The sequence below is a fragment of the Dendrobates tinctorius genome, unplaced genomic scaffold, assembly GCF_039654945.1.
Source record: "Dendrobates tinctorius isolate UK_male_01 unplaced genomic scaffold, ASM3965494v1 ptg000067l, whole genome shotgun sequence".
Taxonomy (NCBI): domain Eukaryota; kingdom Metazoa; phylum Chordata; class Amphibia; order Anura; family Dendrobatidae; genus Dendrobates; species Dendrobates tinctorius.
In genome coordinates, this window is record NW_027361735.1 from 3,821,201 (window position 1) to 3,848,818 (window position 27,618).

Sequence of the window (27,618 nt, forward strand, 5' to 3'; positions counted from 1 at the left end):
TTCAGGTTTCGAAAAACGCCATTTTTCTGGCATTTTCTGCCTAGAAGATGTTCTCCTTTACAAGTGATCAGGAAAGTTGAAAAAAGATGACCGTATTTTTTTTTAGCGTTTTGACATTGTGTTTGCTTGAAAAAAAAAATGCTAGTGGTTTCCTCGTTAATGAAATGGAAAAAAGAAAAACAGCTGGAAAATGGCATTAAAGACGTCACAAAAAACTATGGGAATGTTCTAAAAAAAAAATGGAAGAAAAAAATAAAATAAAATAAAAAAAACGCTGAGGAAACTGCAGAGAAAATGACCCAACAAAAAGAATCTTCTACCTGACAAACTCTTTGGGTTCACCTGAGATCAAAATACTTTGTGTGCACATAGCCCAAAGAATAGGACACCCACAGTGGAAAAAGTGCAGTCTACTCTTATGTTTCCTTTTCGCTCAGTATATACCGAGGGGATCAGCCTTTAAAAAACAGAATTTTTTTTGCTTTACAGGGTAACACAAAAGTTTTTGATTTTTTTTTTTCAAAACTGGTCATCTCTTCTTGAGAGATGTGTCATAACTTGTGGAGCGATACCTTCCGATATCGGGAAATATCAGATCGGATTGGATCGGACCGATACCCCAAAAATATCAGGTATCGCCGATTCCGATACCGGAAACCCATGCAAGTCAATGGGGCACAAATATCGGAATGAAAATAAACCCTTTCTTTCCTTGCACATCCAGTTTGGGAGGGGGGAGGAGTGTGGGCAGTGTGTGGGCAGAGACTATGCGTGTGTGTGTGAGCGGGCGGGGTCTGTACCGGCCTGCCGGGGGTCTGTATGGGCCTGCCGAGGGGTCTGTGCGGGCCGACGGGGGTCTGTGCGGGCCTGACGGGGGTATGTATGTGTGTTGTATGAATGTAGTATATATGAAGTATGTATGTAGTATGTAGTATGTATGTATGTTGTATGAATGTAGTATATATGTAGTATGTATGTTGTATGAATGTAGTATATATGTAGTATGTATGTATTATGTACTATGTATGTATGTTGCATGAATGTAGTATATATGAAGTATGTATGTAGTATGTATGTATGTATGTAGTATGAATGTTGCATATATGTAGTATGTATGTAGTATGTATGTAGTATGTATTATGTATGTTTTTTTTTGTTTTGTTTTTTTACATTCAACAGATTAGCCGGATGATGGGACTACTACTGTCCCATCATTGGCTAATGTGTCAATCACTGTCATTGTAGCAGGCATAGTCTGATGGGACTTGTAGTCCCATCGGACGATGCCTGCACACACACACAACCCCCGGCAGGCCCGCACATACCCCTGGCAGACCGCACAGACCCCCTGCAGGCCCGTACAGACCCCCGGCAGCCCGCACAGACCCCCGGCAGGCCCGCACAGACCCCCGGCAGCCAGCACAGACCCCAGGCAGCCCGCACAGACCCCCGGCAGGCCCACACAGACCCCCGGCAGCCCGCACAGACCACGGGCAGGCCCGCACAGATGCCCGGCAGCCCGCACAGACCCCCGGCAGGCCCGTACAGACCCCCGGCAGCCCGCACAGACCCCCGGCAGGCCCACTCCGACCCCCGGCAGGCCCGTACAGACCCCCGGCAGGCCCGCACAGACCGGGCATCATGTTGGCATCATTTCAGCACCCAATCACAGCCATGCCATTAGTTAACATGGCTAACACAACTGACTCATTGCATTATGGGAACTTCCGATACCGGTATTCGATATTGTAAAAATATCGGAACTCGGTATTGGAACTCCGATACAGCAAATATCGGCCGATACCCGATATTTGCAGTATCGGAATGCTCAACACTAAGATAAAGAAGGAACCATCAGTAGGTCCTCAAATGATAATATGTCTATTTAATGTTTTTATCTGAAGGGCAGATAACATGAGAATAATTATCTAACCATTAATAGCAATGGTTCTTAATAATTGTACTAAAACACTACTGTGTCTTCTTTATTGTATACAATAGTGTTTATATGTGAAATGCATCTAGTGTACATGTGCATACTGATTTTTTTAGAAGTTTTTGGAGCAGAACTAATTAGAAACTCTCCTAAGTCTCCTAAAAAAATAAAAACTCTTCAAAACCTTGGAGTTTCTGTACAGTTTTTAATCCAAAAGCTCAGGAAAAAGGCTTAGAGCCCCATCCATCAAAGCTTTCACACCAGAATTCTGGCATAAAATCTTTGAAAAATTGCACAATTTTTCAGACATCAGAGTAGCACCAACTCTTTGTGACTTTTGGCATTTTCACGCCAATTTATCCCAGCTTAACCAAAATTGGTGGAGCTGGGGGGGGACAGGCACATGCCGGAGGAAAGAAGACACTCCTCATTTAAAGGATATCTGCCACCCTTTTTTTTGCTTATCAGCTGCCGGTGTTGACACCAGGAGCTTATAAGCCCCCGATGTAACCTGAAAGATAAGAAAAACACGTTAGATTATACTCACCGGAGGGGGCGATCCGGTCCGATGGGTGTCGCGGTCCAGCTCCTCCCACCTTCATACGATGATGTCCTCTTTTTCCCATCCTGTAGTGGCTCCGGTGCAGGCGCACTGCTCTGCCCTGTTGAGGGCAGAGCAGAGACCTGCAGTGCACAGGCGTAGGGAGAGGTCAGAGAGGTCCGGCGCCTGCGCAATGCAGTATTCTGCTCTGCCCTCAACAGGGCAGAGCAGTGCACCTGCGCCGGAGCCACTACAGGAAGGGAAGAAGAGGACGGCATCGTATGAAGATGGGAGGAGCCCGACCGGACTGTGACACCCATCAGGCCGGACCGCCCCCTTCGTTGAGTATAATCTAACGTGTTTTTCTTATCTTTCAGGTTACATCGGGGGCTTATCTACAGCATTACAGAATGCTGTAGATAAGCCCCTGATGTCAATGCCGGCAGCTGATAGGCAATAAAGGGGTTACAGATTCCCTTTAATTCATTCCCCACACCAAAAATCCTACTCCCCTACCTTACTGGCAAAAGATTTCTGTTATGGTGCAAGAGGCACATGCTACTTGTCAGACACTCCATATTCATGAAGAAGCATGTACCTGCTGCACGAGTTGCACCAATGATATACCCACCTCTGACTGTGTGCACGATTATTAGGGAAGTGATTATTTTGACTATATCATCATTTTTATGCAAATGTTCCAACTCCACTCTGTAAAAACTTGAATCCTTATTGGATGAAGCAGAACATGTGATGTGCATTTGTGTAAGGGTGAGATCTTAAGATCTCGCCACTCTTTATCAGGATGTGCAGAATTATTAGGCAGCTTGCTTTCCTCAGGCAAAATAATCCAAAAAAGAGATTTAACTGACGTTGAAAAGTAAAAAAATTGCTTGAAGTCTTACACAGGAATGTTGTGAGTTCATTTTCCCCTTCGTCACTGAGGTCTGGTGAACTCCCTATTCTGGTAAAGGAAGGTAATGAGCCTGATTATCAGGCACCTGAGTCTAATGAGGATGACTGGCTGAGTGGAGTCACTGACTGGATATAAGGCTGCCGACGCCCTTCTGCCCTGCGGGTGATTTCTCTTTGGACTTCTAGGACACCAGTCTGATTCCTGCTTCCCCAAAGCTAAGTTTCTGCTTTGCCAGTTTGCATTTATGTTTTGTGTTTGTTTTCCTTGCTTTTCTAAATTCTGCCATTCCCTGCTGGGATGAGCTGAATCTCCTTTTGCCGGTTGCTCTGTCTTCAGAATATTCCTGAGTACTGAATAGCTTTTTTGAAGCCTAGCGTCTTCAGGGCCTTTTTCACTGTCAGTCTGTTGGCTCTTATTTTCATAGGGTTTTTCACGGATTGCAGACAGCAGCCTTACTGTCCTTTCCTATCTAGGTAGTTTGGGCCCCGTCTTTGCTCAGTCTATCTTTCTGTCTGTGTTAGTGTTTTCATCTTGCTTCACCGTCATTATATGTTGGGGGCTGCCTATTGCTTTGGGGTCTGCTCTGGGGCAGTTTAGATTTCCCCTTTCTTTCTTTAGGCCTATTTAATTCTCCGGCTGTGATCGAGGGGTCTAGGGCATCGTAGGAACCCCCCACGGCTACTGTTAGTTGTTGTGATAGGATCAGGGGTCTGCAATCCGATAGCTGCCAACCTCTCTGGTTTTCTGGACTTAGCTAGCATTTTTGTTTTTGCCTCCTACGGTGACTCAATCATAACACAGGATGCAGCGCTCTTCAAATTGCTAAGATATTAAGATGCAATCACACAACCATAAAAAGTTTTGTTGCAAACAGTCAACAGAAAAAGCCTTGATTTTTATGTAGGACTAGCTGAAGAACGCGGTGCTGCCCTGCCATAATAACTAACTACGGCTAGTTATAGCAAATAATAATAATTATATCTATATACACTCACTGGCCACTTTATTAGGTACACCTGTCCAACTGTGTGTTAAGACTTAATTTCTAATCTGCCAATCACATGGCGGCAACTCAGTGCATTTAGGCATGTAGACATGGTCAAGACAATCTCCTGCAGTTCAAACCGAGCATCAGTATGGGGAAGAAAGGTGATTTGAGTGCCTTTGAACGTGGCATGATTGTTGGTGCCAGAAGGGCTGGTCTGAGTATTTCAGAAACTGCTGATCTACTGGGATTTTCACGCACAACCATCTCTAGGGTTTACAGAGAATGGTCCGAAAAAGAAAAAAAATCCAGTGAGCGGCAGTTCTGTGGCCGGAAATGCCTTGTTGATGCCAGAGGTCAGAGGAGAATGGGCAGACTGGTTCGAGCTGATAGAAAGGCAACAGTGACTCAAATTGCCACCCGTTACAACCAAGGTAGGCAGAAGAGCATCTCTGAACGCACAGTGCATCGAACTTTGAGGCAGATGGGCTACAGCAGCAGAAGACCACACCGGGTACCACTGCTCTCAGCTAAGAACAGGAAACTGAGGCTACAATTTGCACAAGCTCATCGAAATTGAACAGTAGAAGATTGGAAAAACGTTGCCTGGTCTGATGAGTCTCGATTTCTGCTGCGACATTCGGATGGTAAGGTCAGAATTTGGCGTAAACAACATGAAAGCATGGATCCATCCTGCCTTGTATCAACGGTTCAGGCTGGTGGTGGTGGTGTCATGGTGTGGGGAATTTTTTCTTGGCACTCTTTGGGCCCCTTGGTACCAATTGAGCATCGTTGCAACGCCACAGCCTACCTGAGTATTGTTGCTGACCATGTCGATCCCTTTATGACCACAATGTACCCAACATCTGATGGCTACTTTCAGCAGGATAATGCGCCATGTCATAAAGCTCGAATCATCTCAGATTGGTTTCTTGAACATGACAATGAGTTCACTGTACTCAAATGGCCTCCTCAGTCACCAGATCTCAATCCAATAGAGCATCTTTGGGATGTGGTGGAACGGGAGATTCGCATCAGGGATGTGCAGCCGACAAATCTGCGCCAACTGTGTGATGCCATCATGTCAATATGGTCCAAAATCTCTGAGGAATGCTTCCAGCACCTTGTTGAATCTCTGCCACGAAGAATTGAGGCAGTTCTGAAGGCAAAAGGGGGTCCAACCCGTTACTAGCATGGTGTACCTAATAAAGTGGCCAGTGAGTGTATATAAAGCTGAGTGTAGAGCCCCGCCCACTCCGCATAGCCACATTCACTATAATATCCCACATCATCCCGTCAGCCAGAGCTACCGGACTACTACCCCTAATATCCCACATCGTACCATCAGCCACAGCCACCGGACTACTAATATCCTACATCCTCCCGTCAAAGCCACCAGACTACTCCCCCTAATATCCCACATCATCCCGTCAGCCATAGCCACCGGACAACTACCACTAATATCCCACATCATCCCGTCACAGCCACCAGACTACTACCCCTAATATCCCACATCATTCCATCAGCCAGACTCACCGGACTACTCACCCTAATATCCCACATCATTTCGTCAGCCAGAGCCACCGGACTACTATCCCTAATATCCCACATCATCCTGTCAGCCTGGGGTCAGAGCCAGAGCGCTGAGTGGATTTTCCCTGACTTCCATACCATTAGTCCCTTTAATAGAAGCCTGGGGTGAGAATCAGAGAATTGAGGGATTTACCCTAACTTCCATACCAGAGATCCCTTTAAGAGAGCTTGGGATCAGAACCAGAGCGCTGAGTGGATTTACCCTGACTTGCATACCAATGATCCTTTTAATAGAATCCTGGGGTAAGATTCAGAGCGCTGAGGGATTTGCCCTAAATTCCATACAGGAGATCCCTTTAAGAGAGCCTGGGGTCAGTACCAGAGCATTTGAAAGGAATTGCCCTGACTTCCATACTGGGGATCCTTTTAAGAGAGCCTAGGGTCAGAACCAGAATGCAGAGTGGAATTGCCCTAACTTCCATACTGGGGATCCCTTTAAGAGAGGCCTGGCGTTAGAACCAAAGCACTGGATGGATTTTCCCTGACTTCCATATAAATTATCCTTTTAATGGAAGCCTGGGGTCAGAATCAGAGTGCTAAGGGATTTGCCCTATCTTCCATACCGGAGATGCCTTTAAGAGAGGCCTTTTGTCAGTACCAAAGCGCAGAGTGGATTTGCCCTCACTTCCGTACCGGGGATCCCTTTAAGAGGGGTCTGGGGTCAGAACCAGAGCACTTAGTGGAATTGCCCTAACTTCCATACTAATGATCTCTTTAAGAGACCCTGTGATAAGAACCACAGAGCTGAGTGGAACGGTCCTAACTTCCATACCGGGGATCCCTTTAAGAGAGTCTTGAGGTCAAAACCAAAGCGCTGGATGGATTTGCCCTAACTTTCATACCAATGATCCCTTTAAGAGGGAAGATGTGCCTATGGGATGGAGGATGTGTGATGAATATACGGGCAAGGGAGGGGGGATTCATTTCTGTCATGTGCTTTCTGCTCCTTTCTGGGGGGGCAGACAATGGCTGGGAGCTTATGTTCCCAGGGAGGCTAGATGTTTCCCACCTAGTCAGTGTCTGCTGAGGTGTTTTATGGAGTGGGTAAACTGTTGCTCATAGCAACCAATCACAACTCAGCTTCTTTTAAACAGCTCTGGTGAAATGAAAGATGCTTCATGATTGGTTGGTGATACACACACATATACACACACACACACATTCAATTTTATATATATATAGATAATGCTTCCTCACATGCATCAATGTACTCAAGTGCTTGTCTGGACATCTCTTGGCCCAGCCTTTATGTTTCATCTTCTGTGTCTGGTTTAGTGGTGGTCGGGCCCAGCCTTCTTTACCTTGGCCATGTCTCTGAGCACTGAACACCTTGTACTTCTGTGTCTTGCTCAGTGGTGGTCGGGTTCAGCCTTCCTTACCTCGGCCATGTCTCTGAGCACTGAACACCTTGTCCTTCTGTGTCTTGTTCAGTGGTGGTCGGGCGCAGTCATCCTTACCTCGGCCATGTCTCTGAACACCTTGTACTTCTGTGTCTTGCTCAGTGCTGGTCGGGCTCAGCCTTCCTTACCTCGGACATGTCTCTGAGCACTGAATACCTTGTCCTGTGTCTTGTTCAGTGGTGGTCGGGCTCAGCCTTCCTTACCACAGCCATGTCTCTGTGAAATAAACACCTTGTACTTCTGTGTCTTGTTCAGTGGTGGTCAGGCTCAGCCTTCCTTACCTCGGCCATGTCTCTGAACACTGAACACCTTGTACTTCTGTGTCTTGCTCAGTGGTGGTCGGGCTCAGCCTTCCTTACCTCGGCCATGTCTCTAAGCGCTGAACACCTTGTATTTCTGTGTCTTGCTCAGTGGTGGTTGGATTCAGCCTTCCTTACCTCGGCCATGTCTCTGAGCACTGAACACCTTGTACTTCTGTGTCTTGTTCAGTGGTGGTCGGGCTCAGACTTCCTTACCTCGGCCATGTCTCTGAGCACTGAACACCTTGTACTTCTGTGTCTTGCTCATTGGTGGTCGGGCTCAGCTTTCCTTACCTCGGCCATGTCTCTGAGCACTGAACACCTTGTACTTCTGTGTCTTGCGCAGTGGTGGTCGGGCTCAGCCTTCCTTACCTCGGCCATGTCTCTGAGCACTGAACACCTTGTCCTTCTGTGTCTTGCTCAGTGGTGGTCGTGCTCAGCCTTCCTTACCTTGGCCATGTCTCCGAGCACTGAACACCTTGTACTTTTGTGTCTTGTTCAATGGTTGTTGGGCTCAGCCTTCTTTACCTCGGCCATGTCTCTGAGCACTGAACACCTTGTACTTCTGTGTCTTGCTCAGTGGTGGTCGGGTTCAGCCTTCCTTACCTCGGCCATGTCTCTGAGCACTGAACACCTTGTCCTTCTGTGTCTTGTTCAGTGGTGGTCGGGCGCAGTCATCCTTACCTCGGCCATGTCTCTGAACACCTTGTACTTCTGTGTCTTGCTCAGTGCTGGTCGGGCTAAGCCTTCCTTACCTCGGACATGTCTCTGAGCACTGAATACCTTGTCCTGTGTCTTGTTCAGTGGTGGTCGGGCTCAGCCTTCCTTACCTCAGCCATGTCTCTGTGAACTAAACACCTTGTACTTCTGTGTCTTGTTCAGTGGTGGTCAGGCTCAGCCTTCCTTACCTCGGCCATGTCTCTGAACACTGAACACCTTGTACTTCTGTGTCTTGCTCAGTGGTGGTCGGGCTCAGCCTTCCTTACCTCGGCCATGTCTCTAAGCGCTGAACACCTTGTATTTCTGTGTCTTGCTCAGTGGTGGTTGGATTCAGCCTTCCTTACCTCAGCCATGTCTCTGAGCACTGAACACCTTGTACTTCTGTGTCTTGTTCAGTGGTGGTCGGGCTCAGACTTCCTTACCTCGGCCATGTCTCTGAGCACTGAACACCTTGTACTTCTGTGTCTTGCTCATTGGTGGTCGGGCTCAGCCTTCCTTACCTCGGCCATGTCTCTGAGCACTGAACACCTTGTACTTCTGTGTCTTGCGCAGTGGTGGTCGGGCTCAGCCTTCCTTACCTCGGCCATGTCTCTGAGCACTGAACACCTTGTCCTTCTGTGTCTTGCTCAGTGGTGGTCGTGCTCAGCCTTCCTTACCTTGGCCATGTCTCCGAGCACTGAACACCTTGTACTTTTGTGTCTTGTTCAATGGTTGTTGGGCTCAGCCTTCTTTACCTCGGCCATGTCTCCGAGCACTGAACACCTTGTACTTCTGTGTCTTGCTCAGTGGTGGTCGGATTCAGCCTTCCTTACCTCGGCCATGTCTCTGAGCACTGAACACCTTGTCCTTCTGTGTCTTGTTCAGTGGTGGTCGGGCTCAGTCTTCCTTACCTCGGCCATGTCTCTGAGCACTGAACACTTTGTACTTCTGTGTCTTGCTCATTGGTGGTCGGGCTCAGCCTTCCTTACCTCGGCCATGTCTCTGAGCACTGAACACCTTGTACTTCTGTGTCTTGTTCAGTGGTGGTCGGGCTCAGCCTTCCTTACCTCGGCCATGTCTCTGACCACTGAATACCTTATACTTCTTGGTTGTTTGGACCAGAGGAATGACTATACTGCTGGTCTGAGCACTCACACTTTAGGAATGTGTCACCCTCAGCAAACCATGTAGGAGGGAGCTTCTGAAGATCCATCTTGAGACAACTCTTTTAATTACCTACCCTTGGGAAAGGTTATCAATAACAAACATACTCGACAATCCCTTTAAAAATATAGGGATTGCTTAACTAGCAAAATAAGTTAGTTAAAAGAATTTATTATGGAAAATTATCCTAATTGAGGCTTATAAAATGTCCATTGAAAATAACATTCCTTAGGCACCCGGACCCCTGTAGCAGATAGATAGATATTATGATCCACATCAACAAATGTGTATCAAAATTGTTATTATTCTTATTACTCATTATTTCTCGTTTATCAAAACTCGACTTTAGGTAACAGAATGCAGAACGGGAAACCCCTTTACACAAATGGAAAATGAGCCAAAGTACGACCGTGATCCTACTGTGGGTGCTGAGCAGATCATTGCACGTGGCCTCGCTCTTCACAGGTGCGATCGATTCCTCCCGTACATGAAATATGACTTTATACATCCCGCAATAAGTATGGGCAGTATTTGTAATTGATGCCTCTTGATTTTTTTACATTAATTTATTTTGTACTTAGACTTCCTTTAATGTCCCCTTACCACCCCCTACGTCGCACCTTCAGAACAAATATGGCATGACGTCTGAAATCCTAATGTAGTGGATGCAAACAATTCTCTGTAAATGCAATATAAATAAAACCGTCTGCACTACATCTGTATTCCCATCATATTTTATTGCATAGGATTGCGGTGTTTTACAAAACCGCTTTATGCCACAAGACGCTTGTTAGCAGCTCACTCGATAAGTCGGTACTCAGTTTTGCGGATCGCGTTTATCGTCCGGAAGTAACACTTTCCAAACACTTTATTATCTGCCTAACAAACCGATGTGACACAATTCTCAAGGAGACCAGAAGGGCATCAAGATTAAGGTGAATGTCAGCTACAAGAACACCTTAGTGGCTGTGATCGGAATGAATGGACGAGGCGACCGGCGTTGGGCAGGGAAACCTCTCCAAGATAGAACATGATGGATGATAAACAACATGAGCTGAAAATTTGCGATAAGCAATAATTATAATCTTAATAGGGCTTCTGGCCTCCCAACATAAAGCTGTATTCCCTGATCAAACAGCCATGAATTCCTCTTTAGACTGAACTGTAACAGTTAATATTCCAGTTTCATGGATTGTGAAGGTGATGCAGAAATGGGACTTCTTCACATTAGAATACAAAGCTTATGTATCGTAGACCAACCACAATTAATAAAAAAATACTAACGAGGGCTACAAATGAAAAGGATCCTGGCACCTGACGTCTGGTTTGGTACATAGGAAGGTTGGATACAGTTATAGAGTAATCTCAGCACTGTAAATATTCCTATCGTTCTCTAGGATTATATTATGGTAATGCAAATATGTTGCTATTACTATTATCACTGTGTTTATCCTAACGTCATACATTATGCATTTCCTATGCTATTCACTGTTTAATGAAAATCAGTAGAAACTGTACACCTCACCCTCACCATATACTAAAACACTGTGCACTGACTCCATCTACAGGTCACTAGCATAGTGGCACAGGGTTTACTTTCCACTGGGCTCAAGAAGAAGTATTTCACTAGCTGTAAAAAAACAAGATTCCAGAAAAGATGGATAGACAGATAGATGATGAATAGATGGATAGATAGATAATAGATAGATGGATAGATAGATAGATAGATGGATAGATAATAGATATAGATATATGATAGATAATAGATGGATAGATAATAAATAGATAGATAATAGATAGAACGATAATAGATATGTGATAGATAGATAGATAGATAGATAGATAGATAGATAGATAGATAAATAATAGATATGGGAAAGATAATAGATATGGGATAGATAATAGTTATATAGATAATAGATAGATAGATAGATAGATAGATAGATGGATGGATAGATAGATAGATGGATGGATAGATAATAGATATATGATAGATAATAGATGGATAGATAATAAATAGATAGATAATAGATAGAACGATAATAGATATGTGATAGATAGATAGATAGATAATAGATCTATAGATAGATGGATAGATAGATAAATGGATAGATATTTAGCTCTAAAGAGCTAAATCAGCTTTAAATATGTTTTCCACTGAACAGAATCAGCCATAATATTAAAAGCAAGCAAACAAGAAATATAAAACAATTGACAGCAACACAATAAATATGAATAAACATAATAACGTAAACAATGAACTTTCTCCCTTTCAGTAGAAGAAGACATGCGGAACAAGGGGCTGGAGGTAAAGAGTACTAAAAATGTAGAAAACAGCTCTTCCTATGCCCAGTGCAGCCTGCTCCTATACTGATGGAGTCGCCCGCCCCCCCGCTGACCCCCTCTTGCTTTACTTGAAAGACAAGCATGTGTTCAGTATGACATGCAGTAGGCCTGGAGCAGTGAGGAGCGTCGCCTCGAGCCATGAGCAAAATAAATCCAAACTCATCACCCAGCTTTCTCCTCCTGACACCTTGATTACCATTTGTTACCTACAGACCCCTCTGCTAACACTAATGCCGAGCATTGTAATGGCAAATAAGAAGGGGGAGACTAATACAAAGGAGCCAGGCATATATGATGGAACTCAGTATATATTTGTACAACACATAAAAAGTGCACTGACCGCAGTGGCCTCTTCAGTCGTAGGATGAACTGGTGCAGCAAATATGCCACGTGCAAATGACATATGTCTATATATATATTATAATGTCTAATATGTAGTATATGATATATATATTTATGCTTATGTTTATATATATCTTCTAGATAGAGATAGCCAGAGTTCCATCCTGGACCAGGTATTATATATAGGTAACATCCTGACGTGTGTGGTGTATAGTAACATGGTAAGACGGCGCGGTAGAGGCTCATTCACATTTTGGGTCCATGCAGATTAGCATGCAGTGACAGTTTTGCTTCTTGTACGACCATGTCTCCCAACCGGCAGTCAGTCATGGCAGCCAGGGCTACTTACCTTATTCCCGTCATTGTATTTAGAAGAATGGTCCAGGCCCAGAGACAATTGACGTAAGTGTGTTTTCTTTTCATAGCGAATGACGGGGGCTGTAAACGAACAGAATTCGAGTCAATAGAAAGAACAGGAGAAAGTTTTCGCTGAACGTTTTCTGACACGTCTCAGTGAGATGTGTGACAAATCCCATAGCTATATAAGAAATTAGATAACCTGGGAATGCATTATTCTATGTATGTATTCTGTGTGCAGACCCTTCAAACCAATGGCTATAGCATCTCCAGAATTAGGGGTCAGCTTTATAGCCCAATCAGAAATGTTGATGAAGTGAGTCAGCCATGAACGGTCCATGGAATCAATGGTGCTATATAAATAATAATAATAATAATAATCAGGACAGGACTTCACCCCAGTGCGGCTTTAGGATGGCCAGCAGAAGGTAGGAGAACAGCAGCTCCCTCGTGTCAAACTCACTTGCTCTCCAACGCTGCTCTTTAATCTCATTATTTTAATACCCCATCTGTTACATGGACATTCCCGGCTTTGACACATGACCCCATTAATATATAAAAGACATTAAAAAATCTCTAAAATAATAACAATAAAAGACCAACACTAATAACCCTCTAGCCTTCAGGACCCTCAGTGTGAGATTAGGGGGGGGGGTTTCTGCTCACACCAAACTCACATATTCTACAACAATATTCAGGATTGAGAGTCCTCAGTAGTTGATACCTTTTAATGGCTAACTGAAAACTACAACACAACACAACACAACACTACAACACAACACTTGGTGGAGACATGGTGAAAGAGGAGGTGAAACACTACAACACAAACTTAAAGTTTCCATAGAGCGGCTGGCGAGAGATTCCAGACGATACAATTCACAGCTTTCTAGGTGAAAGTTGGATTGGATAGACACAGCCATTCGCAGGTGGCAAGTCAGATTCACACTCTGGGAACCTTCATTTTAAGGGTCTTACAGTAAAAAAAAAAATAAACTAAAAGGAAAAAAAAACAACAACTCTCCAGGAGAAGTGCTTGCAATGAATGGAAAGCCAGTTATTAGCATTGCTCCCACTGTGAATGGCAAACTGCTTCTGAATAAGAGAAGCCTCCATTGTGACTGTGAAAGAAGCACATGCTGGAGGAGCTGGGGAGAGGGTTCATCATGGAAGAGGTGGGTGACTGGTGTGCATTCACACTTGGCGCTGCTAGAATCGCACACTTCTTAGAAATAAATTCAACAGCCTCAGCCCTTAGATCTCCTCCTGGAATAAAACGCACTCCTTGTCTATGTAGGTTGGAAAAATCCCCATCAAGTTCCAGCCAAATGCATCTTGTATTGTCCTCCACCCTCCGCATCGCACAGACTTGGACAGCCTGAGCCCAAATATTACACAAGTCATCGATCGCTGCGGATGGGAGAGAGGACAATGGTTGCACTCAAGCATTTTAGTAATCAAAATAAAAAAAAAAAAAGAAATCATCTCATCCCCCATAGGATCCTAAGTGATGCCATTTAAGAAAGAGAAGAGTCCTTACCTATGACACCTCAGATCTGAAGTGGGGGCAGAGGAAAGGAGGTCGCTGCTTGGAAAATCCAGTCTTGTGAAAGTGACTCGAGATCCAGGGAGAAGCCAGAGAGGAGAGCAGAGGAGAGTGTGAGAGAGGCTGATGCTGGGAGTTGTGCTCGGCCCTGCCTCTCACTCATCCAGCAGCAGCATCAGCATCAGCAGCAGAGCATCGCTGCTCCCTCCCCGAGATGCGACCCCCCCAAATTCCTTCCCAGTTTGGAGATCACAACAATGCTCCTTTCTCCCCCCCCTTTATTCTTTGATTTCCAAGACAGTCCTAGGGTAAACCGGATGTGAACATAAGCTGTGACTTCATGCCAGAGAGATTTTATTTTAGAAAGGAAGGTGGTCCCAATCTCTCATCTATTCACCAATCCGCCCTTTTTTTTATTATTTTTTTTACATGCAACACAATTTAACTTGCGCTGAAATCACCCTTAATCTTTTCCTCTGGACGCTCCACCAAATCCCTTGGCAATCTGCAGCATTTGTTTTGTCATGCAGTTTGCACGGCGAGGCTTATTTGGGGAGGGGGTCGGATCATTTGATCTAAGGCTGGAGTACTAGTGCTTGCTTGGTGGAGACATGGTGAAAGAGGAGGTGAAACACTGCAAAAGTATGGGGTGAGGGCAAACACTGCAAAAGTATGGGGTGGGGCAAACACTGCAAAAGTATGGGGTGGGGAAACACTGCAAAAGTATGGGGTGAGGGCAAGCATTGCAAAAGTACGGGGTGAGGGCAAGCATTGCAAAAGTATGGGGTGAGGGCAAACAATGCAAAAGTATGGGGTGAGGGCAAGCATTGCAAAAGTATGGGGTGAGGGCAAGCATTGCAAAAGTACGGGGTGAGGGCAAACATTGCAAAAGTATGGGGTGGGGCAAACACTGCAAAAGTATGAGGTGAGGGCAAGCATTTCAAAAGTACAGGGTGAGGACAAACATTGCAAAAGTATGGGGTGAGGGCAAACACTGCAAAGGTATGGGGTGAGGGCAAGCATTGCAAAAGTATGGGGTGAGGGCAAACAATGCAAAAGTATGGGGTGAGGGCAAGCATTGCAAAAGTACGGGGTGAGGGCAAGCATTTCAAAAGTTTGGGGTGAGGGCAAACAATGCAAAAGTATGGGGTGAGGGCAAGCATTGCAAAAGTATGGGGTGAGGGCAAGCATTGCAAAAGTACGGGGTGAGGGCAAACATTGCAAAAGTATGGGGTGGGGCAAACACTGCAAAAGTATGAGGTGAGGGCAAGCATTTCAAAAGTACAGGGTGAGGACAAACATTGCAAAAGTATGGGGTGAGGGCAAACACTGCAAAGGTATGGGGTGAGGGCAAGCATTGCAAAAGTATGGGGTGAGGGCAAACACTGCAAAAGTATGGGGTGAGGGCAAACACTGCAAAAGTATGGGGTGGGGCAAGCACTGTAAAGGTATGGGGTGGGGGCAAACACTGCAAAAGTATGGGGTGAGGGCAAACACTGTAAAAGTATGGGGTGGGGGCAAACACTGCAAAAGTATGGGGTGAGGGCAAACACTGCAAAAGTACGGGGTGAGGGCAAGCATTGCAAAAGTATGGGGTGAGGGCAAACATTGCAAAAGTATGGGGTGAGGGAAAACACTGCAAAAGTATGGGGTGAGGGCAAGCATTGCAAAAGTATGGGGTGAGGGCAAACACTGCAAAAGTTGGGGGTGAGGGCAAACACTGCAAAAGTATAGGGTGGGGGCAAACACTCCAAAAGTATGAGGTGAGGGCAAACAATGCAAAAGTATAGGGTGAGGGCAAACACTGCAAAAGTATGGGGTGAGGGCAAGCATTGCAAAAGTATGGGGTGAGGGCAAGCATTGCAAAAGTATGGGGTGAGGGCAAGCATTGCAAAAGTATGGGGTGAGGGCAAACACTGCAAAAGTTGGGGGTGGGGCAAACACTGCAAAAGTATGGGGTGGGGCAAACACTGCAAAAGTATGGGTTGAGGTCAAATACTGCAAAAGTATGGGGTGAGGGCAAATACTGCAAAAGTATGGGGTGAGGGCAAACACTGTAAAAGTATGGGGTGAGGGCAAACTCTGAAAAAGGATGGGGTGGGGCAAATCATTGTCATGCACCTTTGTGTCTATATGTGCATGGAAACTTGGCTCTAATAGGAGGTTGCATGCACAGTCTCATCTCATAATTCCTTATCTGCCACATTGCAAAAATTACACATAAGCTATACATTGTGACAAGAACATGCTATCAGACCTGTTTGTGTCTGGTGAGTGTGTGTTTTTCAGGTGAGTGTGTGTGTCTTGTGAGTGTGTGTCCAGTGAGTGTGTGTATGTATGCATGTGTCTGGTGAGTGTGTGTTTGTGTGTCCAGTGAGTGTGTGTGTATCTGGTGAGTGTGTGCATGTGTGTCTAATTAATGTATATGTGTGTTTGGTGAATGTGCGTATGTCTGGTGAGTGTATACGTGTGTGTGTCTGATGAGTGTGTTTGTGTGTGTGTCTGGTGAGTGCGTGTGTGTGTCCGGTGAGTGTGCATGTCGGTGTGTGAGTGTCTGTGTGTCTGCATGTGTGTCTGGTGAGTGTGTGTGTCCGTTGAGTGTGTGTGTGTGTGTCTGCTGAGTGTTTGTGTGTGTTTTTGGGTGTATGTGTATGTTTGGTGAGTGTGTGTATGCCCATATGTATATGTTTGTGTGTCTGTCTGTGTATGTACATGCCTATGTGCAGCGTTGGACTGGAGCAACTTGGGCCCACCAGAGAAAATCATTCTTGGGGCCCACTATGTAGCTACATAGAAATAAAAACAAGACCACCAATTGTTTGGTAAAACACGCTAATATGAGGGTATAATATAAGGTAGTAGAGGTCTTAATTATGTAGCAGGGGTTGAGGTAGCCCCCTCACAGAATATACTGTAAGGTAGCCCCCTCATAGAATATAATGTACCCCCCTCATAGAATATAATGTAGCTTCCCTCATAGAATATAATGTAGCCCCCTCATAGAATATAATGTGCCCCCCTCATAGAATGTAATGTAGCCCCCTCATAGAATACATTGTAGCCTCCCTCATAGAATAATTAGCCCCCTCATAGAATATAATGCAGCCCCCTCTCATAGAATATAATGCAGCACCCAACAAAATATGCAATTTTATATGTATAATGTAGTCCCCACTATAGAATATAATGCAGCCCCCCTCATATAGTATAATGCGGCCCCACCACAGAATATAATGCAGCCCTACCATAGAGTTTACTGTAGCCCCCTAATAGGGCATAATTTTGCCCCCCTCATATAGTATGATGTAGCCCCCCAGAATATAATGTAGTCCCCTAAGAGAATAATGCTGCCCCCCATAGAGTATACTGTAGCCCCCAGAATATAATGTAGTCCCCTGAGAGAAAAATGTAGTCCCCCCACAGAATATAATGTAGCCCCCTCATAAAGTATAATGTAGCCCCCTCATAAAGTATAATGTAGCCCCCTCATAGGGTATAATGCAGCCCCTCTACACCTTCTTCATTGTTCTCCCCCTTCACCCCATCATTGTCCTCATCACCATCTCCATCATTGCCTGCTCCCCCAGCACCCCTATCATTCTCCCCCACCACCCCATCATTGCTCATTCCACCATCTCAATCATTGCCTCCTCTCCCACCACCATCATTGTCCTTTACACCACAACCATCATTGCTTTCTCCCCCACCACCCCATCATTGCCCATTTCAACACCTCCATTATTCTCTCCCCCACCCCCTTCATTGCCCATTTCATCACCTCCATCATTGCCTCCCCCACCCTCATCATTGCCCATTTCATGACCTCCATCATTGCCTCCACCCCACCCCCATCATTGTCCATTTCATTGCCTCCATCATTGCCTCCCCCCACCACCATCACTGTCCTTCCACACCACCCCATCATTGCAAACACACACACAGCACTGCACCTCTCCCACACTCACACACAAAGCACAACAACACATACACACACACACGCACGTACACAGACACACAGCACCCCTCACCTCTCGGCAAGTTCCCCGCAGCACATCCCAGCAGCCTATTCCTCATCGACAGCTTTCTATCTGAAACAGTTCCCTGGATGATGACGTCATCCAGCTGGGCTGTCTCAGACAGGAAGTGCCGGGAAGGAAGCCGGCATGTTCTGCAGGGAACTTGCGGAGAGGTGAGTGTGCTGTGTGTCTATCTGCGTGTGTGTGATGCAGTGGTGGGGCTTTACATGCAAGCAGCGCTAGCTGCAGCCTGCGGCTAACGCTGCCCGCTATTAAAGAGAAATTGTATTCACTCCTCTCCATGCCCATGGGGGCGTGGGGAAACGTGAATATTCATTTCTCTTTAGCAGCGGGGACAGGCGTGGCTTCCTGTCACCCGCTGCTGTTCCGCTGGTACAGGGCGGGCCCCCTTGACTCAGGGGCCCCAGAGCCACTGGATGGGGGCCCCTGGAGCAGTGTTGGCCCTAGGAAGCTGCTAGCCAGTATGTCAGCAGGTGTCAGTGCCTGGACCCACTGGAGAATCCTCCGGTTCTCCGGTGGGCCAGTCCGACCCTGCCTATGTGTATGTATGTGTGATTGCCTGTCTGTCTGCATGTGTATTGGTGAGTTCATAATGACATGTTGAATGTCCAACTTAAAGAAGCGTGCTCATTGACTTTTTTCTTATACCTGCACGTATGTATGTATGTGTTTGTGTGTGTGTGTCTGCATATATGGGTGTGTGTCTGTTAGTATGTCTGTGAGTGAGAGTGTATGTGCCTATGTGTGTATTTGTGTGTATGCATTTATGTGTCTGTTGATTGTGTGTCTGTGTGTATGTATGGGTATGTGTTTGTGTGTATATGTGTGTCAATGTGTGTGTGACTGAGTGTCTGTGTGTATCTGAGTCTGTGTGTGTGTGTCTGTGTCTGTCTGTATGTGTGAGTGTATGTGTGTGTTAGTGTGAATCTCTATATATATTTGTGCCTGTGTGAGTCTGTGTATGTATGTGAGTATATGTGAGTGTGTGTGTATATGTATGTGTGTTTCTGCGTGTGTGTGTATGTGTATATGTATGTGTGTGTATATGTATGTGTGTGAGTATGTATATATGTATGTGTGTATGCGTGTGAGTATGTATATGTATGTTTGTGTGTATACGTATGTGTGTGAGTGTATGTATATATGTATGTGTGTGTGTATATGTATGTGTGTCTCTGTGTGTTTGTGAGTGTATGTATGGCTATTCTCCCTGATGAAATAAGGTAGACACGAAAGGTGGATGGTAACAGTTGCCTTCATTTTTCGGACCAGCCATAATGTTAATTGTGTAACAGTACAGACACAAAGGGCTAATACATGCATAAAGCATGTGGGAACGTGATGCAGGGAACTTGGTTATGGTAAAACTTTTGACTGTGCCACGGGGGATAGTTAGGTTAGTGTGTTGAGGTGATAGGCCAGTCTGAATAAATGCGTTTTCAGGGCACGCTTAAAATTGTGGGGATTGGGGACTATTCATATTAACTTGGGAAGTGCATTCCAAAGAAGTGGCGCAGCACGTGTACAGTTTTGGAGATGGGAGTGGGAGGTTCTGATTATTGAGGATGCTAACCTCAGGTCATCAGCAGAACGGAAGGCATGGGTAGGGTGGTAGACTGAGACAAGGGAGTAGATGTAGGGTGGTGCTGAGCCGTGGAGTGATGTGAATGTGACATTAGATGTGAATAGTTGCCAAGTAGTAGCCAGTCAGAAAAGCTTTCAGATAATAAGTCAGACAAGGACAAATCTGTAGGAATTGAAGACACTAGTATTATATCAGGACTATTTATCAGCACCTATATCTGTCGTCATCTATTATTATTTTAGTGCCAATGTTTTAGAAAAATAACACAGAAAAAAAGTCTAAATATTTGAAGCTTGTGTTGAACACATTTCCTTGCAGCATTTGCAGAAAGGGGAAGTGCAGGGTTAATGCGTGGCTTGTTCTAAATCCCTTAAAGGGAACCTGTCAGGTGCCCCTTGCCATCCAACCCAGCAGCATTCATCTATGTATGATTAAACTCCCTGCTTATCCAGCCCTGTAGAGCGTAAGTTCAGAAGATGGCTTCCTCTCATGCACAGTGCACCTCTGAAGCCGGGAAGTGTACACCTGCCTTTAGAGATGCATTGACGCTGCCAAAATGAGCGGCACCCATTCGCTATATTTGCATGAGCTGGCGATGAGGCCAAGTTGTGTTATCTTGCCCACAGGGGCGTCATAAAATTTAAAGAGGGCTGACTAGTCTCGGGCAGCTAAAGCTCCATCAACTAGTCAAAGCACTCATTAGCATAGCAAACGGGGACATTATGCAGTGGGTATGGAAAGTATTCAGACCCCCTTTGATTTTTCACTCTTTGTTTCATTCCAGCCATTTGGAAAATTCAAAAAAGTTCTTTTTTTTTTCATTAATGTACACTCTGCACCCCATCGTGCCTGAAAAAAAAATCAGAAATGTAGAAATTTTTGCAAATTTATTAAAAAAGAAAAACTAAAATATCACATGGTCATAAGAATTCAAACCCTTTGCTCAGACACTCATTTTTAAGTCACATGCTGTCCATTTTCTTGTGATTCTCCTTGAGATGGTTCTTCTCCTTCATTGGAGTCCAGCTGTGTTTAATTAATCTGATAGGACTTGATTTGTAAAGGCACACACCTGTCTATATAAGACCTCACAGCTCACAGTGCATGTCAGACCAAATGAAAATCATGAGGTCAAAGGAACTGGCACAGAAGCTCAGAGACAGAATTGTGGTAAGGCACAGATCTGGCCAAGGTTGCAAAAGAATTTCTGCAGTACTCAAGGTTCTTAAAACCACAATGACCTCCATAATCCCTAAATGGTAGAAGCTTGGGATCACCAGAAGTCTTCCTAGACCTGGCCATCCAGCCAAACTGAGTAATCATGGAAGAAGAGCCTTGGTGAGAGAGGCAAAGAAGAACCCCAAGATTACTGTGGCTGAGCTCCACACATGCAGAAGGGAGATGGTAGAAAGTTCCACAAAGTCAACTATCACTGCAGCCCTCCACCAGTTGGGCCTTTATGGCAGAGTGACCCAACAGAAGCCTCTCATCCGTGCCAGACATTTGAAAGCCCGCATAGAGTTTGCTAAAAAAAAACACATGAAGGACTCCTAGACTATGAGAAATAAGACTCTGTGGTCTGATGAGATGATGGTAGAACTTTTTGGTGATAATTCTAAGCGGTATGTGTGAAGAAAACTAGGCACTGCTCATCACCTGCCCAATACAATCCCAACAGTGAAACATGGTGGTGGCAGCATCATGCTATGGGGTGTTTTTCAGCTGCATGGACAGGGCGACTGGTTTCAATTGAAGGAAACATGAATATGGCCAAGTACAGAGATATCCTTGATGAAAACCTCTTCCAGAGTGCTCTTGACCTCAGACTTGGCTGAAGATTTACCTTCCAACAAGACAATGACCCTAAGCACACAGCTAAAATAGCTAAGGAGTGGCTTCAGAACAACTCTGTGACCATTCTTGACTGGCCCAGCCAAAGTCCTGACCTAAACCCAATTGACCATCTCTGGAGAGACTTGAAAATGGTTGTCCACCAACGTTCACCATCCAACCTGATGGAACTGGAGAGGATCTGCAAGGAAGAATGGCAGAGGATCCCCAAATACAGGTGTGAAAAACTTGTTGCACCATTCCCAAGAAGACTCATGGCTGTACTTACACAAAAGGATGCTTCTACTCAATACTGAGCAAACGGTCTGAATACTTATGACCATTTGATGTTTCAGTTTCTCTTTTTTATTAAATTTTCAAAAATTTCTACATTTTTGTTCTTTTTCAGTCAAGATGGGGTGCAGATTGTATATTAAAGAGAAGAAAATAAACTTTTTTTTATTTACCAAATGGCTGCAATGAAACAGTGCAAAATGTAAAGGGGTCTAAATACTTTCTGTACCCACTGTAAATGCTTTTATAAAACATTTATTTAACAAAATTACTTTATAAAGGGCTGGAGAGGCAAGAAGTTTAATCATACATAGATAAATGCTGCTGGACAGAGGGCATGGGGGATCTGACAGGTTCCCTTTAATTTCTTCTCCTTACCTTCGACTGTTAGCCAATTTCTGGTTTTAAAGGAGTCTGTTACGACCCTGATTGCAAAACATGTTAAGTGGAGCTGACTGGCCTTGGTTTCTATGAGATATGCTATTATCTAGTCCATGCACTTGTAAGTGCAATCAATTTTTTAATGTTTTATTAAAGAAGTTACTTATTTTTCCTTGAGAGCAGTTTCTCTAGATGTGTTTTTCGGCTTGTACTATTAATGGGGGAGATATAAAACAAGGTATTCTATTAGGAGTTAAGCATGAACTTGACCTGAGCTTGACCCCAGACCCAAACCCTATATACTTCAATGGGGACCCCAACTTTCCTGCTGTAAAATTACTGTAAAATGTTTGTAGTAAGGGCTAGGGGGCTGGAAATGGAAGGAAAATTGTGGTAAGAGCTGAACAATTGCCCTTCAAACAAATGTGGATAGGAAATTTGCTTAAAAGAACATAGAATAAAAATAATAAAAATAATAATCTTGAACTAGGTGGCGGAGGTCCAAGTGGAAGAGTGCAGCAGTACTTTGCATGTGTAGTGTACTGTATTTGCTAATCATCAATAAAAAATGAAAAAAAATACACGAGTCCCCCCTATTGTTAATAACCAGCCAAAGGAAAGCACACATCTGTGAGCTTTTCTTATTAACCTGCGAAGGGGCCAATATCCATGGACCATCTCAGCTTATTAATATCAACCCCAGTTGTCTGCTTTGCCTTTGCTGCTTATTAAAAATGGAGGGACCACAAAAAGAATGATGAGAGGTCCTATTTTTAATAACCAGCTGATACAAAACAGATAGTTGGAGACTGATATTAATGGGTTAGGAAGGTCCATGGATATTGGGTCCTTCCCACCATAATAAGACCAGTTCACAGCTGTCTACTATCCTTTGGCCAATTACTAAAAATAGAGTGGACCCCACATTGTTTTTATAAATTATTATTCATGATCCAGCGGTTATACAGACATGACTGTTATACTTGGCATGGCTGTGGTGGGTCCGGAAGTGCCCTTAGCTAAAAAGGTTGTTGATTGGCTGTGCTGCAGCCTTTCAACAAGCTTTATTGAGCATGCAAACTCCAAAGAGTAAAAGGAATGTCCAGGAAAAGTACGTGTTCGAAGTTCAGCATCGAACACTAGGTGTCTGGTACGAGCTCTGAACTTTAAAGTTCATGTTCGCTCATCACTAAACCTGACAGCTGATACATGCTGTCCAATCCACGGGCAGCATATACAGTCATGCTGAAAGCTTTTGCACCCTTGAAATTGTTCCAGAAAATGATGTATTTCTTCCAGAAAATTATTGAAATTACTCTTTTTGGAACAGCACAAAAAACCCTGAAAAGATAGCAAATTGAACATTATTTCACGCAAAATCTTAAAAATGGACCACACAAAATTATTGGCACCTCTCCAAAATTTTAGGTAAACAACTTTGTTTCAAACGTGATGTTCTTCAAACTCACCTATGGCAAGTAACAGGTGTGGGCAATATGAAAACCACACCTGAAACCAGATAAAAAGGGGAGAAGTTGACTCAATATTTGTATTATGTGTCTGTATGTGCCACACTAAGCATGGAGGACAGAACTAGGAGAAGAGAACTGTCTGACGATTTGAGAATCAAAATTGTTGATCAATAACAACAAACTCAAGTTTACAAGTCCATATCCAGAGAGTTTGATATTCCTTTGGTCACAGTACACAATACAATCAAGAAATTTACAACCCATGGCAATGTAGCTAATCTCCCTGGATGTGGAAGGCAGAGAAAAAATGATGAAAGGATGCAAGGCAGGATAGTCCGGATGGTGGTTAAGAAGCCCCAATCAAGTTCCAAATTAATTCAAGCTGGCCTGCAGGCTCAGGTTGCATAGTGTAAGTGCTAACTATCTGTCAACATTTGAATGAAATGAAATGGTATAGCAGGAGACCCAGGAAAACTTCATTGCTCACACAGAGGCATCAAAAAGCTAGACTGTAGTTTGCCAAAATGCATGTGAGTAAGCAAAAACCCTTCAGGGAAACCAAGAGAGAGCTTTTTGGAAAATCATTCTACTGTGTAGAAAACGGAATGAGGCATACAAAGAAAAGAACATAATACCTATAGTCAAATATGGTGGAGGTTCAATGATATTTAGTGGTAGTTTTTGCTGCCTCTGGCTCTGAGTGCCTTGATTGTGTGCAAGGCATCATGAAATCTGAAGATTACCAAAGGATTTTGGGTGATAATTTAGTTCCCAGTGTCAGAAAGCTGGATTTGTGTCCGAGGTCATGGATCTTCCAGCAGGACAATAACCCCAAACATATTTCAAGAAGCACCCAGAAATGCATGGAAACAAAGCACTGGAGAGTAATGAAATGGCCAGCAATGGGTTCTAAATCTCATTGAAAAACTATGGAGAGATTTTAAAATTGCTGTTGATAGAAAGTCCCCTTCAAATATGAGAGACCTGGAGCAGTTTGCAAAAGAAGAGTGGTCCAAAATTCCAGTTGAGAGATGTTAGAAGCTTGTTGATGGTTTTAGGAAGCGATTGATTGCATTTATTTTTTCCAAAGCGTGTGCAACCAAATATTAAGCTGATTGTGCCAACATTTTTTTTCCACCCATTTTTGGGGTTTTGTGTGAAATTATGTCCAATTTGTATTTTTTGTTTGGTTTCTTTTTGCATTGTTCCAATTCACACAAAGGAAATAAACATGTATAACAAAATATGTGTAATTGCAATAGTTTTCAAGGTGAAAAAAGAATCCGGAAGTCATCGAGTTGCAGAAAAATAATATCAGATTTGTTAGAAATCCAAAAGCAGTGATGTTTCAGTCAAAAGGACCTTCTTCAGACAGATTTGTGGAAACACTATGGGCAATAAATCCACCACAGCGCTAATACATGCAGTGTACCATATAGCTGAAGAAAGTCTTTTTGACTGAAACGTCACTATTTTTGGATTTCTTTGCTAATAAATGTGATATTGTTTTTCTGCAACTCAATTAGTGCCGGATTCTTTCTTCACTGAGTATAAGGAGTGGTATTCTATCCTGGCACTGTACTTATGTACATAGTGATGTACATTCTATCTATATATTGCAATAACTTTCTGGGATAAACATTTGGATGATTGGCCAGAATGTATCAACTGTCAGGTTCCCTTTAGGAAATCTGATTTCTCACAATACATATTCAAAACATAATTGTAACATGCTAGTAAACTAGAGAAGAGAGGATCTGTTGAAATTCGAATTTGTCGACTTTGCTGAACTTTCCTTAACAATTTGATTTGTGATTAATAAATGTGCATAAATTTCAATAATAGAAAGCTTGCAATTGCTCGTATACTATATGTGGAGGAAAGAGAGTGAGAGAGAGAACCTTGCTTACCATAAGTGCTTACACTTTACAAGCGAGAAAGAAAGGATCCCACTGACCATAAGAGCTTACACTCTACCGAAGAGAGAATTATGCAGTTTCTCTGTAGGTAGAAAACTGCTCTTGTCACAGATGTGTCACAGACTAGTGGCCACCTCTCCTGGTGCTAATGACCACACCTGACCTGGGTGTTTAAAACTCCCTACTTCCTGTTGGGAGTTGCGGGTGGTATTTCCTATTTGTCCTTCTCTGTTGAAGCTTGGAGCTGTAGCAGTCTGTTAGCATCCTCTTGGAGTTTGGAGGGCGTAGATGTTTCTTTCTGAGTCTACTCAAGCTAAGTGTCCCCCTGGTTTCATTTATTCTTGCTGTCTTTAGTGCTAGTGGGATTGACTAGTGTCATCCTGTCCTTCCCGATGCAGGGTTTATCGCCAGGGTCATACAGGGACTAGGTATCCTGTTTGGCGATAGGTGCGGAACCTATATAGGGACGGTAGGACAGACAGGGTGATGTTAGATCAGTCAAGGGGGTCTACATTTCCTCCTTCCCTAGTGTTTGGTTTCCCTTCCCTTATGCCTTTGTGTTGCACTTAGTCTGTCCTACACTGTGAGTGACAGCTCTGCTGTACAAACTGGGCTCTGATGAATTCTGATGGCCCAAATACTGACCACCACTAAACGAGTTATGATAATCACTTTGGATAGTCCTTATGTCTTGTGAGTCAGTTCACAATGTGAGCAGTCCTAATGTTGGACTCACCTGGAGAGCGGGATTCTCTAAGGCTTCAATACAGTAAGCAGTTAGGCACATGGACAGCATGGACTTGGCACACACAGGAATTTCATCAACACCCGTGCAAATGAAGTGGAACCTGGTAGGAGTGAATACAAGCACATATACAAAAGCACAGATGGTAGAGCACACCAAACAAAGGACTAGAATCTAAATCTTAAGACACAGGTATGTGTTTAAATGGGCCTTACATCGTTCCAGGAAGATGATGTCATCGATCCATTCAAGACACCCTGCAAAACCTGACATGGAGCACAGCAAAGGGCAGAGGACCCAGGAGAAGGAAAAGCTTAGCTCATGATAGAACCTTTTGGGAAATATGGGTGAATAAGGCTGTGTGGCCCATTCCCCACGCAAAGTATAAAAAATAAAAAAGGACCCGCACAATTAAAGGGAATCAGCCACCAGGTTTTTGTCATTTAGTCAGAAAGAACCATAATGTAGGGACAGAGACCCTGATCCAAAGAAATGTATCACTTACTAAACTGTGCCTTACTGTTTCAATACAGTGTCTCATTACCAAGAGATTATCACTACAGCACAAATTGCCTGGATTCTGATCCAACAACACCCCCAGCACTGATTAGCAGTGGACATGAAAAAATTAATACTGTGATGCTGCTTTGATAGCAAAATGTTTAAAGGGTAGGTAATGTTCCTTCTTCTGGAGAGTGATATTTTTGGCATACCAGTGTGAGGGGGCTTATACACCATGCAAAGCTCACCTGTGAAATTATATATATAAATTGCCACTCTAGAGAGAAAGAGGCCTAGAACTCTAGGGAAACCTATTGGAAGCAGCAAAAAGTCAATATGAACCCTTAACGAGTCTTGCCACATGACTTAGAATAAAAGCCTAACTCAAATCTCCATTAGAAAGAAAAGGGTGGTCACACTAAATAATGGTTTGAATTTGATTTTGCTTTTGATCATTTGTTGTGCATTTTTTGCTAATTCATAAAAATTAAATACATTTTTAAAAAAACATCCTTATTTTGTTGCATTTTTTTGCACCTGCCTAAAACTTTTACACAATACTGTGCAAAAGTTTTAGCCTGGTTTGCAAAAAATACAACATTAGGATCATATATATTTAATATACATATATGATTTTGTATGATTTAGCACATCATAGTCAGGCAAACTTTCATGATTCCTCTGCTCAGAGTGTCTGGGACTCTGTGATGGACAGCTCTGGCATCCTATCCTG

The 27,618-nt window shown here is 43.9% G+C and overlaps 1 protein-coding gene across 1 annotated transcript in view; it reads right to left on the reverse strand.

Annotated features, from left to right (window-relative positions):
* Positions 1-14,367, reverse strand: part of GABRA1 (gamma-aminobutyric acid type A receptor subunit alpha1) — a 372,903-nt gene extending 358,536 nt beyond the window's left edge. Inside the window, exons 1-2 of the mRNA XM_073581008.1 lie at positions 14,116-14,367; positions 12,571-12,659 (exon numbers count right to left, since the gene is read on the reverse strand). Coding sequence (XP_073437109.1) covers positions 12,571-12,644 — 74 coding nt within the window. The 5' untranslated portion in view covers positions 12,645-12,659; positions 14,116-14,367. The remainder of the gene's footprint in view (positions 1-12,570; positions 12,660-14,115) is intronic.
* Between the last annotated feature and the right edge of the window lie 13,251 nt (positions 14,368-27,618).